We start from the raw sequence: 13,543 nt of genomic DNA on the forward strand, positions 1-13,543 counted from the left end.
AAGAGTTTACTTCAGTTGTTCAGATATATGGATATGCAATTCTGAAATGCAGGTCCACGCTCAGAGTACACAAAGCACTTTTATCTGCACACTTCACTCCACAAATCGGAGCTTAAATACGTACCAGTACATCAAAAATGTCAAACTTCTTGATCCCAAACAGTGCTTCTGTGGACGTCTCCATTGTTGACCTGTTTTCAGTCACTTCAGGACACATTAACCATGGATATGAGTTAAATATGTGCAAATTTTGATGCAAGTTTTGACCGGCCTTCATAACATTGCACTGAATACCTTTAATCCTTGGCAAATAACAGATTTTAAACTGTTTTTAATTATTACAATTACAATTATTATTAATTTAAGACAGTTTATTTTCATTTGTGTGATTGCATATACTAAAATTCCAAATATAGTACAAAAATAGTTTTGCCTGCCCTCCTAAGAACTACTATTATTGGGAGGTAAGATAGAAGCTGAACATGCCTAAGGGAGGCAGCACTGGACCAGAAATGGCGAAACAAAAGCAATTCTTTGATTTCTGTTGTAACAAAATTGTAAAAGCTAAAACATAAATACAGATAACATTCTAGGGTGCAGCTATGAAGCATGGTTTTTGCAATAAATAATAATGTTTCCCCCCGACATTATCCCTTATGGGGCCCTGTCCTCGACGTGTTATCGCGTGGACCTGGAGCTTTATTTTGAAAGTCCATCCCGGAAGTTCAACCATTCTCATCACTGCAGCTTGACGAGCCCTGTGGGGAGGCGCCGGAGTGGCAGGACTTCAAGCTGATGTGACCGACTGCTGCGAACATTTGGAAGCCATTTAACCCCAAACAGGTACTGTTCAGGTGATGGCAGCGTCATGCGCGAGGTGTAGAGAGAGCGCGTGCGCGTCGTTAGGTGCACGCGGAGCGTCGCGCGGGCTGTTTGCGGGCTCTGACCTGCCTCTGGGGGTCTTTGTCATCAGCAGCAGGCTGCTGAATTTAATGTGATGTCATTCTGAGCGTGTTTATGTGTTTATGTTAAATATTATAGCCTTAAAAAAGGATGTAAATCAGAATGTGAAACCTCAAATGATGCAACCAAAACAACGTTGCGCTGCAGCGCCACCATATTTATTTAATTCTAAAGCTTAAAATAAATTTAATTATAAGGGAGTTTCGTCGGATGACAATAACTAATAAAATTCATTGTTTTAATATATATTGGCTATAAAAACACAGTGTAACACTTTTAATTCCAATTGAAAATAAATAAAAATGCCAGCAGAACCAATAAATGCTAAGTTTACTTCTCTATATGACATTATAGAAGACTGTTTGGGGGAGAAGGTGGGGGTTGTGATGGACATCAGCACTCATTGTGTTCTGGTGCCTTGAAGAAGTTGTTTGGGCTCCATTTTTGCAGTTTTCCAATAATCTGTTTGTTTGCAAGAACCTGATTAAAAAGTGACAGAGAAGACAGAAGAAGCCACAGGCTGCTCGTCTTCAGAGTCGCTTTGAGACTTTGGACTGGTATCCAGGCCAACTGAGCCTTAATTATCTGAGTTTCCAGTTAATGTTTGCTAGAATATAAAACATAATAACAACAAACATGAGTCAAGTCAAAGTAAATTTTGTGCACTGCAAAGTAATGAAGACAGGACAAAAAAAAAACAATCATAAAGTAATAAACTGAATCACATCCTGAAGGTTTAAGTGTCCCTACATTTAAAATTTGTGAATGAATATTTACTGCCACGTGTGTTTGTTTAGCTGTGGAAACAGCCGAAGTGGCTGAAAACAGCTCAAACTTACCGGCCGTATTTGTTTACCTACACAGACTACAGCCAGCCTAATGTAGGTCAGGCAGTGCTTTGTGTACACTGAGTGCGGACCTGCATTTCAGAATTTTATATCAATACATCTGGAAAACAACTGGAGCAAACTCTTTCAGACGGCATCATTGTAACATTTCTTATGTTTGGTTTCATGCTTTGCAATGAGTGCCTTTAATAGACATAATTAAAGTTGTTTTTCGCTGAATGTTTGTGAATAAACAGTAATCATAAAGTACATTATCATGGCTTGACTCAAAGTGTTGAAGCAGTTCCCTGTGGTCAGCCTGTCAGTCGTACATGTCAGCATCTGTTAGGTCTTGCCAATCTTGACACCATTTCAAGAATGACAGCTGAGAGGGCGTGTGCTCGAGCGATGACAGACGAGTCATCCCAAAATGGCCTTGGTCAATCACAGCGTGCACGTTTATGGAAGTAGCCACAAGTAGATGTGGGAGTTGAGCTTATTTACTTGTTTTTCCATCAAAAATGAACAATCCTTTGTGTTTCTGAGGGTCACAGGGAAGCTTAAAGGTACTCAATGTCAACTTTGAACTCAAACAAACTAACAAAAAATAGATTATTCTCAGCTCTATCAAATGGTGGCGTTTGAAAGAGTTAATTCCAGTCGTCTCCCAGATATACTGATATTCTGTTCTGAAATGCAGGTCTGCATTCAATGTAAACAAAGCACTTGGCTGAATGGTAGCTTGACCTACATTTGGCTGGCAGGGTAGGTTGGGCCTTTTCAACAAGTGGTCCGTGGGCTGGGTATGGCCCTTTTAAATCCATCTTTGGTCCCCTCAGAGCTGCCACAACACTGATGCTAACAATATGCAATACATGCGAGAGCTACTTCTACATCTGGAGCATCATTTTATGGTAACCTTTGGTAAATCCTGACAACAAAGACAACATCCCATCCATCTGACCTGATCCAAGGACAGTAAGGCTGCGGAACGAACAGAAAACAACAAGGTGGCTTCAGCTATGCTCCCCACAAAGCTCAGGATGCAAAGTATATGTAGAAAGTGGATTATTTCAAAACAAATGGGCCAAAATAAGTGGTTTTTGTTCACTTTGCCAACAGCAACCAGTTTTTAAATGATGTCATATTGAGAAATAATAAAGTTGAAGCAGTTTTGGTGTAGATGTTTAGGTGGAAATATAGAAGTGAATCTGCTGCTAAACACAAAAACCTGGCTAGGAAAGGCAGCTTTATTTGTACTTCACACTTCAGCAGCAAGGCAGCTCAAAGCGTTTTCCAAAAACAGTTACAAGCATTGTGCCAAAGTGCAGAAAACAATAAAAGCACATCAAGAATAAATCACAAATTTTGCTTACAGATGTTTGATTAATTGTCAGCACAAGGAAACATTATTGGATTTTGTTTTCTTTATTAATTATTGTTTACCGCTGCTCACCACTGTCCCATGAATATGTCTATTGTTTCCTGTTCTGAATTGTGTTTACATGTGAGTATTCCAAATTGGCCCAGTGAAAGAGACGCCTCAGACCGACGGGTTTTAATTAGTGGAAATGGGACAACAAAGGCCGGGCCGGCTCGTAGCTGAAGGGCAGCCTCATCCTGCCAAACCGTTACGGAGAGCGAGAATGTCAAGCCAGGGGTTTAACCTAAATCTCAGCTCCCAATCTAGTGTGTGCTGCTTTTCTTCTCAGCGAGCTGACAGTGCTCTCCTCCTTTGTCCCGTAATTACCCCCCTTTGAGAGTGCATTGGTGGTTGCTGTCTACATCGGTCCACTTCTTTGTTTTCCCTCCTTATAATTTATCTCCTCTGTCTCTCGCCCGTACCCTACAGTGAGATTAAAACAGATTAATCAGGGATTAGACTGTAAAATCAGAGAAGGGACGCATATATTGGATGAGAACATACAGTGTGTACTGATGTCTGCTGCATGAAGCCACGTGGAACAGCCTAGCATTGGTGCACGTGTGTGTTTGTGCTCATGGTGTTCTCCGCTGTGTGTGAAAAGCGATGCTATGGTGAGGCGTGGCAGCGATGACGGATGTGGAGGCGACTTACGAGAACTTCATCGCGTCTCGACGATCCGGCCGCAGGAACGCCGTCCATGAACTTCCAGGGAGTGAGGCAGCGCAGGGGGATGCTGACCTGTCCCAGAGCCTGGCTCAGCTCAACATCAACAAATCTGGTAAGGCTGGATATTCCACTCTGACAGGAGGTTTGTTTTCTTCATTAGGTCCTTCATCTTTGACCTGTGGATCATTCAGGCATAAAAAGGCTCCGAAACGAGTTCTTTTTACATCTGTCAATACTACTATATTAATATTACTGCCTGGAAAAGCCAGAACTATTATTTGGGATTGTATGAATGGACAACACCCAGCTAGTGGGGGAAAAAAGATCAAATCTTAGTATTCCTTGAAGGAATGCTTATCTCCCGCCACATTTCATGTCAGTGTTTTAGACTAAGATGATGTTAAGCTGAGTTATGTGACCTCAGACTGCATTAACAGGTCACCTCACTGCATTTTAAAAGCTTGAATCGCCACTTTTTTCTCTTGAATAAGAGAAGCGAAACGTCTCCAGTTGTCTTGTTTTAGGATTTTCCATGTCCTGCATGACTGAGACACAGCTAACAGATCATAGCCAACAGAAAAATGGGCTATACCTCTGACTGTTTTCCTGATATTTGATGTGGTAGTAGCTGAGAGTCCTCCCCATCACATATCACAGGTGTGATATCTCACAGTATTGCATGATGTTTGCACATGACGTTATTTTCAAGCTCTGACTGAAACGTCGACAACTCCAGATGAGCTCAGTTTAAAACTCTGGCATCACAGGCGGCGGGTGATATGCATTCCTTCAACACATCGTGAAACTCACTGTCCTGTTCTGTTTGTGGGGTGGTGAAGAAGACGATGCGGAGAAAAGCCAGGACTCTCCAGAGAAAGAAAAGGAGAGTCAAGCTGAAGGCACCTGAGCATCGCTGACCACCGGAGCCTCCGAGTCCCCCCGCTGCCACCATCACAACCGCGGCACAGCCTCCTTACAGTCGTTCTCCAGTATCCCTAAGGTTTTGCTTCCTTGTTGCTTTTTTTTTGTGGATGTAGGATGTGAAGCAATGAAGCGACTGTTGAAAGCAGTCCTGTTTGGATGTGAGCGGGATGATGGGGAAGAACTAGTCCAGGTTTCTTCTCCGAGGCAGTCTAATAATACAGTAAGCTTCTCCGTCACCCCCCTGCTGCCTCAGTCAGAACCAATGTGGCTAAAACTCTTCCATGGGATCGAGGAACGTGGCTGGAGACTTCACCTGTTGCAAAAAAAAACAAAAAGCATTCACACATTCTCCTCCCTTTGGCCATGCTCACTGCTGACTGTTTCCTTAGGATTTATTGTTTTTCTGTTATTTTCTGCAGATTTATTTACTCCAGGTCATGGTTCTAGTTCTGTTCCTTGACCTGAGATAGTTGGCATTTCTCAGCTGCTTGAGTAGCTGAAGCCAGTTTTGATAGAGGGATTTGATTTGTTCTTGCACTCATATCTTCGGCTGAAGCCGGGTTCACACTGTGCCATTTCAGCCATCATTAAGAACGACTGAACATTGCACAGTGGAGTCAGGCTTAAGTTGAGGTAAATATTTCTTGGGTGGAGAATCTCTGCAGCTGACATGTAACATAACTTAGTACTTCCTTGTTTTGTTTTCCTCCTGATATGCAGCGTTTCAATCTGTGTTGCTGTTTTGGCACTCTGCAGTCACACTGTCACTTTTCGTTTCTCTTTTTTTTCTTTTTGAGTGTTTAAAGCTGTGAAGTTTTTCTACTTGACGCATTTACCTGCGTGCAATGTTTTCAAATGTAGCTCCTCCAGCCAGCATTTACAGCCTCGCATGCTTTAACTTCACAGAATCATTGTTGATGCAGACTTTAGCTTTGAAAGTGACACTTTACCCTTTCTGTGTTTAAATTCTGTTTCTCATGAGTTCAGTTGGTCCTGTAACCGTGTGATGAGGGACGTCCTGATTATCCTACATTAATATAGGTGTGTGTTTGTCTGCATGTTTGTTTTCTAGTGGATTTTGGGGGGAAAATGCAGCTGTTGTCTGCTGGAAATGAGAAAAATTGCACTATTGACAGCACTCAAGTGTGAATTATAATTTATTATCATTTATCAAGTGTTTAGTTATGTTTAGATTCATGTAGATGTTTGTAGAATCTTTTTCATAGTAAAAAATAATGATACTTTTAATACTACAGTTGTAATCTGCCTTTTTTGCTACACAGAAATACTCTAAAAATACCTTTTGTTAAATCTATCCTGTAAAACATGATGACACGTTTGTGTAACTGATTATTGTGTTCCTTTCACTTGTATTTTTTCAACTTGATAAAAGAGCTAGAGGCATTTTTCCAGAGTATTCAGATAAAAAAAAATGATATTTTGTACAGCAACTCAGGTGTAGTGTGTGTGTGTGTTTTGACCAGCACTGTTGTGACAGATGGCACTAATCCTCATGTTGTATTTTCTTTAGTAACTCAGGCACTTATTACATTTGATGGACAATTAAATTTCTCTGGTGAGTTAAAAAAAAAAAAAAAAAAAAAAGACTGGATGAATAATGTGAAAAAATAAACAAACTGAGGTGCAGGAGCTGAATCTGTGTGGTCTTTGCTGCCCTCTGGTGGTCATTTATTGACATAACTTTCAGATCCACAGGTCTAATTGTGTTGTTTTTAAATCTGATAGAATATAGTAATCTAAAGATAATTATTACATATTTGTGTAGGGTTTGTGTTAATCTTATGGAGCATTTATGACGGGGCATTCTACAATTATTCACTCAAAGATAGAAATGCTTCATATTTATGTATTCAGTTCAATAATATATATATATATATATATATATATATATATATAAATATAAAAATTCCCTTCTCACCCTCCGCGGGTGGTCTTTGTTTCATTCTCTGAGCTCGGGTCCTCTACCAGACGATCGATCGATATATATATATATATGTTTTATTCATATTGTGCCAATTTACAGTAAATTAATCTCAGATTAAAGTGAAAAAGCTGAAAGTCTTAGGTGGTTTGACAATGAATGATGGTTCAACAAACAGATCAATACAGAGTTACTTTGTTGTATTTAAATTCAAGCTATAGCAATGTCTGCTCACTGTGTCCTGTCTCCAGCTTGACCACAGGGTTGATGAGGAACAGCGGGCCTCTGAGCAGGACTTTTACATCTGTAAAAACTGTGATATATACAGTACATGTGCTGAAAGTGACTTTTTGAACCACACAAAATAAAATTTCAACATCTTAATGTCTTTTATACGCGTGAGAAAATATTCCGATGTAATTTTATTTGCACAAACGTTCAGAATTCATGTTGGGACTCTGTAGAGACGACACATGCTGAGATGGTAACAGCAGAAAATGTATGTGTTTTGAAAAAGAACAAAACTAAACATACAGAGGTATACAAAACCAGCCACAAAAAGATGTGGGAGCAAAATCCCAAAGGGTGAAGATGACATCCAGGTTGCTCATGAAAACAAACAGAAACTGCCACATGGAGGATAAATACTGCAGAGGTTGATAAGCAAAGTCCGATCTAATAAACAGAACTGGGGGGGGGTGTCAGGGTCAGGTAGGAGAGGCTGCGCTCAACATGCAAGGGAGGATATCGTGAGAACATTTCAGAGGCAGTTTCTTTATCTTAATTGCTGCCTAGCGGGATAAAAAGTCCATGAACGTCCTTATAGAGCTCCGTATTCACGTACGCTCGGGCTACTTCCTTGAATGTGCAGCCATCGAGGATCAGGAGGAAACCAGACTGACCCGGGTTGGAGTTGATGACCGATACCAGGACCACTCCTAGAAACAGGAAGTGATCAGAACGTCTCATAGCCATCAAAATTATAGCAACAAAAAGATGCAAAACTTGAACCCAAGGTTCTGCAGATGACTCAGGACACTCACCGTCGTCCTCCGACTCTGCGTTTGGTCTCGGGACGAAGACCGGCTCTGACGGACAGCAGTTCTTCTCATCCCAGTAAACCATCGTTTTCGTCTCCGTGTCAAACTTTGCAATCTGAAATAAATGTCACAACAAATAACTTGAATATATTTAAACGTAGGAAGGAAGGAACAGAGCACAGCAGCTGCATTTACAGACATAAAATGTTAGCTTATGTGCGCCTTGAAGAATTATAAAATCACCTGCAACTCTTTCTCTGACAATAAATCACTGAAGTTAATGTTTGCAGGATTCCTGTTTCAAAAACGCATCATTAACCATCTGTAGTCCTGATGAATGGAGGCTCAGATGCAGTAGAAACAGACTTCTGTGCTCTTCCTGGCCTTGGGACTCTCATGGAGGCCATTTTTGTCTCTTTCTAATCGTCGAATCATGAAATTTGACCCTAACTGAGACGAGTGAGGCCTGCAGGGCTAAAGATGTTGTTCTGGGTTCTTTTGAGTCCTCCTGGATGAGTCGTCGATCCACTCTTCCTTGTTTTCTCCATTTGTGGATAATAGGTCCATTTACGTGATTTCCTGATTCTGCAGCTGTGGCAGTAATCAGGCCTGGGTGCGGTGAATTCAATTTGAGCTCAGCTCATTCATGATTTAACAAGGAGGCACTTACTTTTTCACCCAGGGCCAGGTTGGTTGGGTAACTTTTTTGCTCTAACAAATGAAATCTTGGTTTGAAAACTCAGTTTTTTTTATTTACTCAGGTTATCTTTGCCTGAAATCAAAATTTGTTTGCTGATCTGGAACATTTAAGTGTGACAAAGTTCCGTTTCACAGCATGGTTTATCTAATTGCACAATCCCTGCAGGTTTTGTCATAGTTTATGGTGGTCGTTTTGAGTTTGTTCCTGTTTGGTTTGGAGTTTATGCTCTGAATTAGCTGTGGTCGTTTCCCTCCATCTTTGTCTTTAACTGTCCTCAGCAGTCCCTGGTTCCAGCTCCTTACAGATTTCCATTAGTAATCAGCACACCTGTTTTCACTCCTCACCCTCCCAGTATTTGTCTCCTGCTCTCCCACATTTAGGTCCATTCAGCTGCAACTAAACAACAGATTTACTGCAACTATCTTAAACTATTATGACTTATTTTAGTTTGAAATAGTTAACATTGCAGATCTGTAGTTATATTACGTTAAAATTCTTTGATAAAGGGTGAACATGATGCAGGTCCAAACAAAGGGCTTTCCTTTGCGGAACAAGGACTTGTGACTTTTAATGACTCAGATAGCGTAGCGTGTGGAAATATCACAAAACGGGAACAATCCATATCTCACAAACGCCCTGTAATAAACTCTTATTTCAGAATTGTTATATTTAGTTTCAGCAGATACAACGTCGGAGGTCCTCGGGTTCATCTGGTCACTGTTCCTTCACTGCGCTGTGATAACAGCTAATACAGAAACACTGTAAACTCCAAGACCCCAGCACTGTGACTCTGCAAGTTTTCTGTTTGTTGCTTCTTGTTGTGATGCACAAATACACCCAACTGAGCCATAAAAATACTTCTTCTGCTGTTGAGCCAACAGACTATTGAAACCTCAAAGCTTTAAGAACATTGTGTTGCATCCTCAGGTAATTCTCAATCATGCATTTTCCTTTCCTACATGTGAGGAACAATGCTGACAGGAACAATCTGTTTCCCCTAAAATGTGCATTTAAGAACTTTGTTCTGAAGAAGTTTGCAAATTAAAAGGCTTTCCTGACACTTTTTAAGCTCTCAGACACATAAAAGACGGATGTTCCCAGAAGTACAGCTGTGCATTCATCAAATTAAAAAATAATAAAAAGGAATGTCACCTGTGTTGTTAATGCAGATTCCTCCACAATGTTTCCATAGACAAACTGGTGCTTCTTGCCATTGAAGTCATAATTAATTCTGGGCAATTCAAAACCTGATGGAAATAAAATCACAGATTTTGCTTTTTCATTTATTAAAAACAAAAAAGTAAAACAAAAGTGAGCTTAATAAATGTAGGTTCAAGGTTAAACAAACTGTCAGACAAACAAAGCGAACGATTCGGTAGAATCCAAAGTGCAGGCAAATAAAAAATGGGTGGGCTGATAAGCAGATAAGAAGTAAAGGCTGGGAGATCAGGTGATGCAGCAGGGTGAGATGGACACATGTAGGTCACAGGAACACAAGCGATGAGAAAACTGATCATCTGGTAGAGAAATCCTGAATGGATCTGCTGGGTTTACCTTCACAGAGCACCTCTGCCTGACACGTGAGTTTGCCTTCTTTTTCCTTCACAGCACTGGCTCCTGTGTACTTGAGTTTCACCATGTTTTCTCCCACTGCAACACTCTAATAATAAAAGTAAGCAAGATTATTATTTTAAAGGCACAGCCTGAAATCCATCTCAGTTTGTTTTTCTTCCCCACCTTGTCAGAGTGAATGGGAAGAACAAATCTTCGATAGCTTGGTTTGGAGTAGCCTTCGCTTTGGGAACCAGCAGCTTCCTTCAGCTTGCTCAGGTAGAACATCTCGTAGAGGCTGATGTCGTTGTAGGCGATGACATCAAAGACCACGTGACCATCATCCTCAAAAGCATTCACATGATGATAGACGACCATTGCTCCAGTGTAGTACTTCATCTCGACCTCTTTGCCCGTATTTTTGTCGATCAGGTGGATCAGAGTCTAATAAAAATAGAAATATATTGTTATTCACCATCATCTACGCTTCTAGATGAACAAAACTATGGACTAAAGGCAACAGAACTGCTGACATTTTCATTCGGGAAGTACTTCATGCAGCTCGCCCAGTTCACTCCCCTCATGTAGGCGGTGGCCATCTTGAGGATGTCCAGCTTGAAGGGCTGCTCGATGAAGATGATGTAGTTGTCTGTCATGCCAAAGCTGTGGTAGTAGCTGGGCGAGAGGAGAGAGCGGCAGGGAACGGTGCAGACCACCTGCGCCTTCTTCAGGGCAGGAACCTTCTTGCCTTTCTCTAAAAGGTGACAGTAAGAAGATTTAGGCTTCTTATGTTTGTAACCTCATAGTTTCCCAAAACCTGCATGTCCTTCAGGATTTATGAGATCTTTAAAAAGTTGTTTATATCACAAACACAAATGCACCTTCATCAGTTTTAGGCCTTTCCTCAGTCTGTCTAAAATAATCTAGAGTTAAATTATTTTTCCACTATATTTTTATTCTTATATTTTCTTTGCAGCGCTAAGCAAACTGCATCCAAAGTTTGTAAGGAGCTAAAGGAAAACTTAGTTCAATGTTCAAGGTAACCTTATTATCTCGAAGGGGCAATTAGGTTCACAGCTGACAGTAGATCATAAAACAAACCAACAACATTTACAGTTAAAGGTTTGGAATTCATTAACGGATGTTTATCGAAAGGTTATTTTCTGAAAGTTTCATTAAAATCAATCCACTGATTCGTGAGATAGTTTGTTAGAGGTAAAGACAAACAAACGCACACTTCCTTACAGACACGGGCAGAAACAGTATCAGTGGGCAATAGTCAGCATATTTTTATGCTGAAGATAACAAAAAATGAACCCTGGATTTGAATGCAGAGCAGCAATATGTCGAACACAGTTAAAGAGAAGAGAAAAGACTATCTGAAGGTGTGGATTATATAACCTGCCTGTCTCTGAAACAGCCGGGACTTTGAACAGCGTGTATTTGGTCTTCCCCTTCTCTGCGATTGAAGTTCCAAAGTTGTAGGCATTGCCTTCCGTGTCGTAGTGTGGATGGGATGTAGCCAAGTTTACCGGCAGAAACTTCAAGTAGTCCACCTGTTGGAGCCGTAAGTCATCAGCTTGGAAGCAAACGTTTTAACAAAAACCATCAGGATTATTAGTTTGTTACCTTGTCTTGAGTTTCAAGGGTTACCGGATCGATCTTGCGGATGTAGTTGGTCTCAGAAGTTGCGTAATAGTCCTTTCCGTACTTTATGATGTTGCTCGCACCGTTGTCAGTGAAGTCAGGCACAGTGTGGTTCAGAAAAGTGATCGCCCTGAAAACATGTACCAGAAAACCGTTGATTTTACTGAAGGGAAGCAGAAAACAATCAAAGAGCTGATCTGTGCTCCAACACAAAACACTAAGTTAGGCATTTGTGCCTTTGTCATCATTGATTACTTCCGTTTTTAAAGCTATAACATGTCAGATGCCGTTCTATAACTTCTACTGTGTAGCCAAGCATCTAGTCTGTTGTGTTAGCTAAATATCTCATGAACTGCTGGACCAGTTTTAATAAAACTTTCGGAAGGTTTTTGCTGCCGCAGCCAACTGACCCAAGAAAACACAGAAACGACTCTAACCCTGTTAAGACTCCCATTACTAACAGATCTCACTCTATCACATGAGATTGTGCGTGTCATTTACAAGTTTGACCAAAACAACCCCCACTCTGTCCCCTCTGAAGATAAGATGATCTTAGTTTCATATTTTGGCACAAAACGCAGTGGGTGATAAGCATTTTTTAAGAAATACTAGGCCTTTGTTTCTTACAGTTGTTGCTTACTTGAAAATAAAGTTCTTGCTGGGGTCTGGATAGGCCATCGTTCCCATTTCAGACACAACTATCCTGTTTGCAGCCATGTTTGCAATGTAGGTGTCACTCCTGAGGAACCTGCTTCTGTGGGTCACTTCGCCTGGAAAACAGAAACAAAAACAATGTCCTCATCCATCCATCCATCCATCCATTTTCTCCAAACAAAAAAGAAAAGGTTTCAGATACTGAATAAAAACTGCTCCTCTTACCATCTTTGACGGTGAAGCTGGTCAGGATCGACATCCCATCAAACCAGTGCTCATAGCTGGTCTCCCCCACGGAGAAGATCCCAGGTCCGTTACGCAGGAGCGTGCCCTGCAGCCAGCTGGGAATGCTTCCTGTTGTAAAATAAAACACATCAGCTCATGCAGTCAAGTTTATGTCAACACGTTTGTTGCTTCACAGCCAAACGAACCTTTAACTTCTGCCTTACACGGCTCCAGCCGCTCCTTGGCGTTTTTGGACAAGTCAGTGCTCATGTTTGCTGACGGTGCAGAGGGAATACAGCAATCAGTGCAGATCCCTGCTTTTAAAGCTCTCCGCTTGGTTGGGGGCATGGCAAAGGAGGCGTTATCTTATCTGTCATTAAAGCCTTCTTCCTCCTCCTTCCAGAGAAATCCTATTCTGCACGCTTTCATTTCCATAAGACAGTAAAAACAAAGTGAAGAAATCCTTTTAACTGTTGCTACTTCTCATTCACTTTTTAATATGATCCATTTTCAAATTTCTGATTTTATGTTTGTTTTGGGCTTCATGCTGAAACATGAACACTTCTGCATCTTTTGCAACCAAATTAAAACATCTACAAACCACTGAAAGGTGATCAGTCATTCATTCTGTATTTTTAGGATTAGACCCACATTTATGAATAATAAACACAAAGATTTGTCTTTTTGTGTGTCACTGCCAGACTTCAGAGCATAAACTTAGTCTAATCATAGTTTTATCAATTTATAAGATTAAAAAACTCTTTTATGGCCTTATTAGATGTCACTGTTATTACCTGTGTGCTTCATTTCTGACATTATGAAGAGTTTCTGTATAGAATGATGTGAAGTAACTTTGTATCGGTCTCATAATAAATGACTTGAGTTTCGATGGAAGCTGTGGCTCAAAGTTAAAGACAGGGTAAGAATTTCTGCTACATCCAGTTAGTGTTTTTGTTTTTTGTTGTTTTCTACAGTGGT

The 13,543-nt window shown here is 40.7% G+C and overlaps 1 protein-coding gene and 1 long non-coding RNA gene across 2 annotated transcripts; one reads left to right on the forward strand and one right to left on the reverse strand.

Annotated features, from left to right (window-relative positions):
- The first annotated feature begins 717 nt into the window (after nucleotides 1–717).
- On the forward strand, nucleotides 718–6,426 carry LOC112451021. The gene is made up of 3 exons (XR_003039753.2): nucleotides 718–843; nucleotides 3,818–3,994; nucleotides 4,722–6,426. It is a non-coding gene; the product is annotated as an uncharacterized LOC112451021 (long non-coding RNA).
- Nucleotides 6,427–6,933: 507 nt separating this feature from the next.
- Nucleotides 6,934–13,189, reverse strand: bco1 (beta-carotene oxygenase 1). Its single transcript, XM_017429879.3, has 11 exons — nucleotides 12,772–13,189; nucleotides 12,566–12,694; nucleotides 12,327–12,456; nucleotides 11,669–11,816; nucleotides 11,445–11,595; nucleotides 10,573–10,793; nucleotides 10,226–10,483; nucleotides 10,043–10,148; nucleotides 9,641–9,735; nucleotides 7,792–7,903; nucleotides 6,934–7,686 (listed from the first exon to the last, which is right to left on the reverse strand). Exons 1-11 carry the CDS (start codon nucleotides 12,911–12,913, stop codon nucleotides 7,529–7,531), a joined length of 1,650 nt encoding a protein of 549 aa, XP_017285368.1. The 5' UTR covers nucleotides 12,914–13,189; the 3' UTR covers nucleotides 6,934–7,528.
- Nucleotides 13,190–13,543: the final 354 nt, after the last annotated feature.

This window comes from Kryptolebias marmoratus, linkage group LG21, assembly GCF_001649575.2.
Source record: "Kryptolebias marmoratus isolate JLee-2015 linkage group LG21, ASM164957v2, whole genome shotgun sequence".
NCBI lineage: Eukaryota > Metazoa > Chordata > Actinopteri > Cyprinodontiformes > Rivulidae > Kryptolebias > Kryptolebias marmoratus.

Bases quoted from the DNA above. Each gene is read 5' to 3' on its own strand.
- bco1 (XM_017429879.3), bottom strand. From the start codon at position 12,913: ATGCCCCCAACCAAGCGGAGAGCTTTAAAAGCAGGGATCTGCACTGAT. The intron at 12,695-12,771 runs GTTCGTTTGGCT...ATTTTACAACAG, and splicing joins GTGTAAGGCAGAAGTTAAAG to GAAGCATTCCCAGCTGGCTG. The intron at 7,687-7,791 runs GTGAGTGTCCTG...TCCTGTTTCTAG, and splicing joins CGCAGAGTCGGAGGACGACG to GAGTGGTCCTGGTATCGGTC.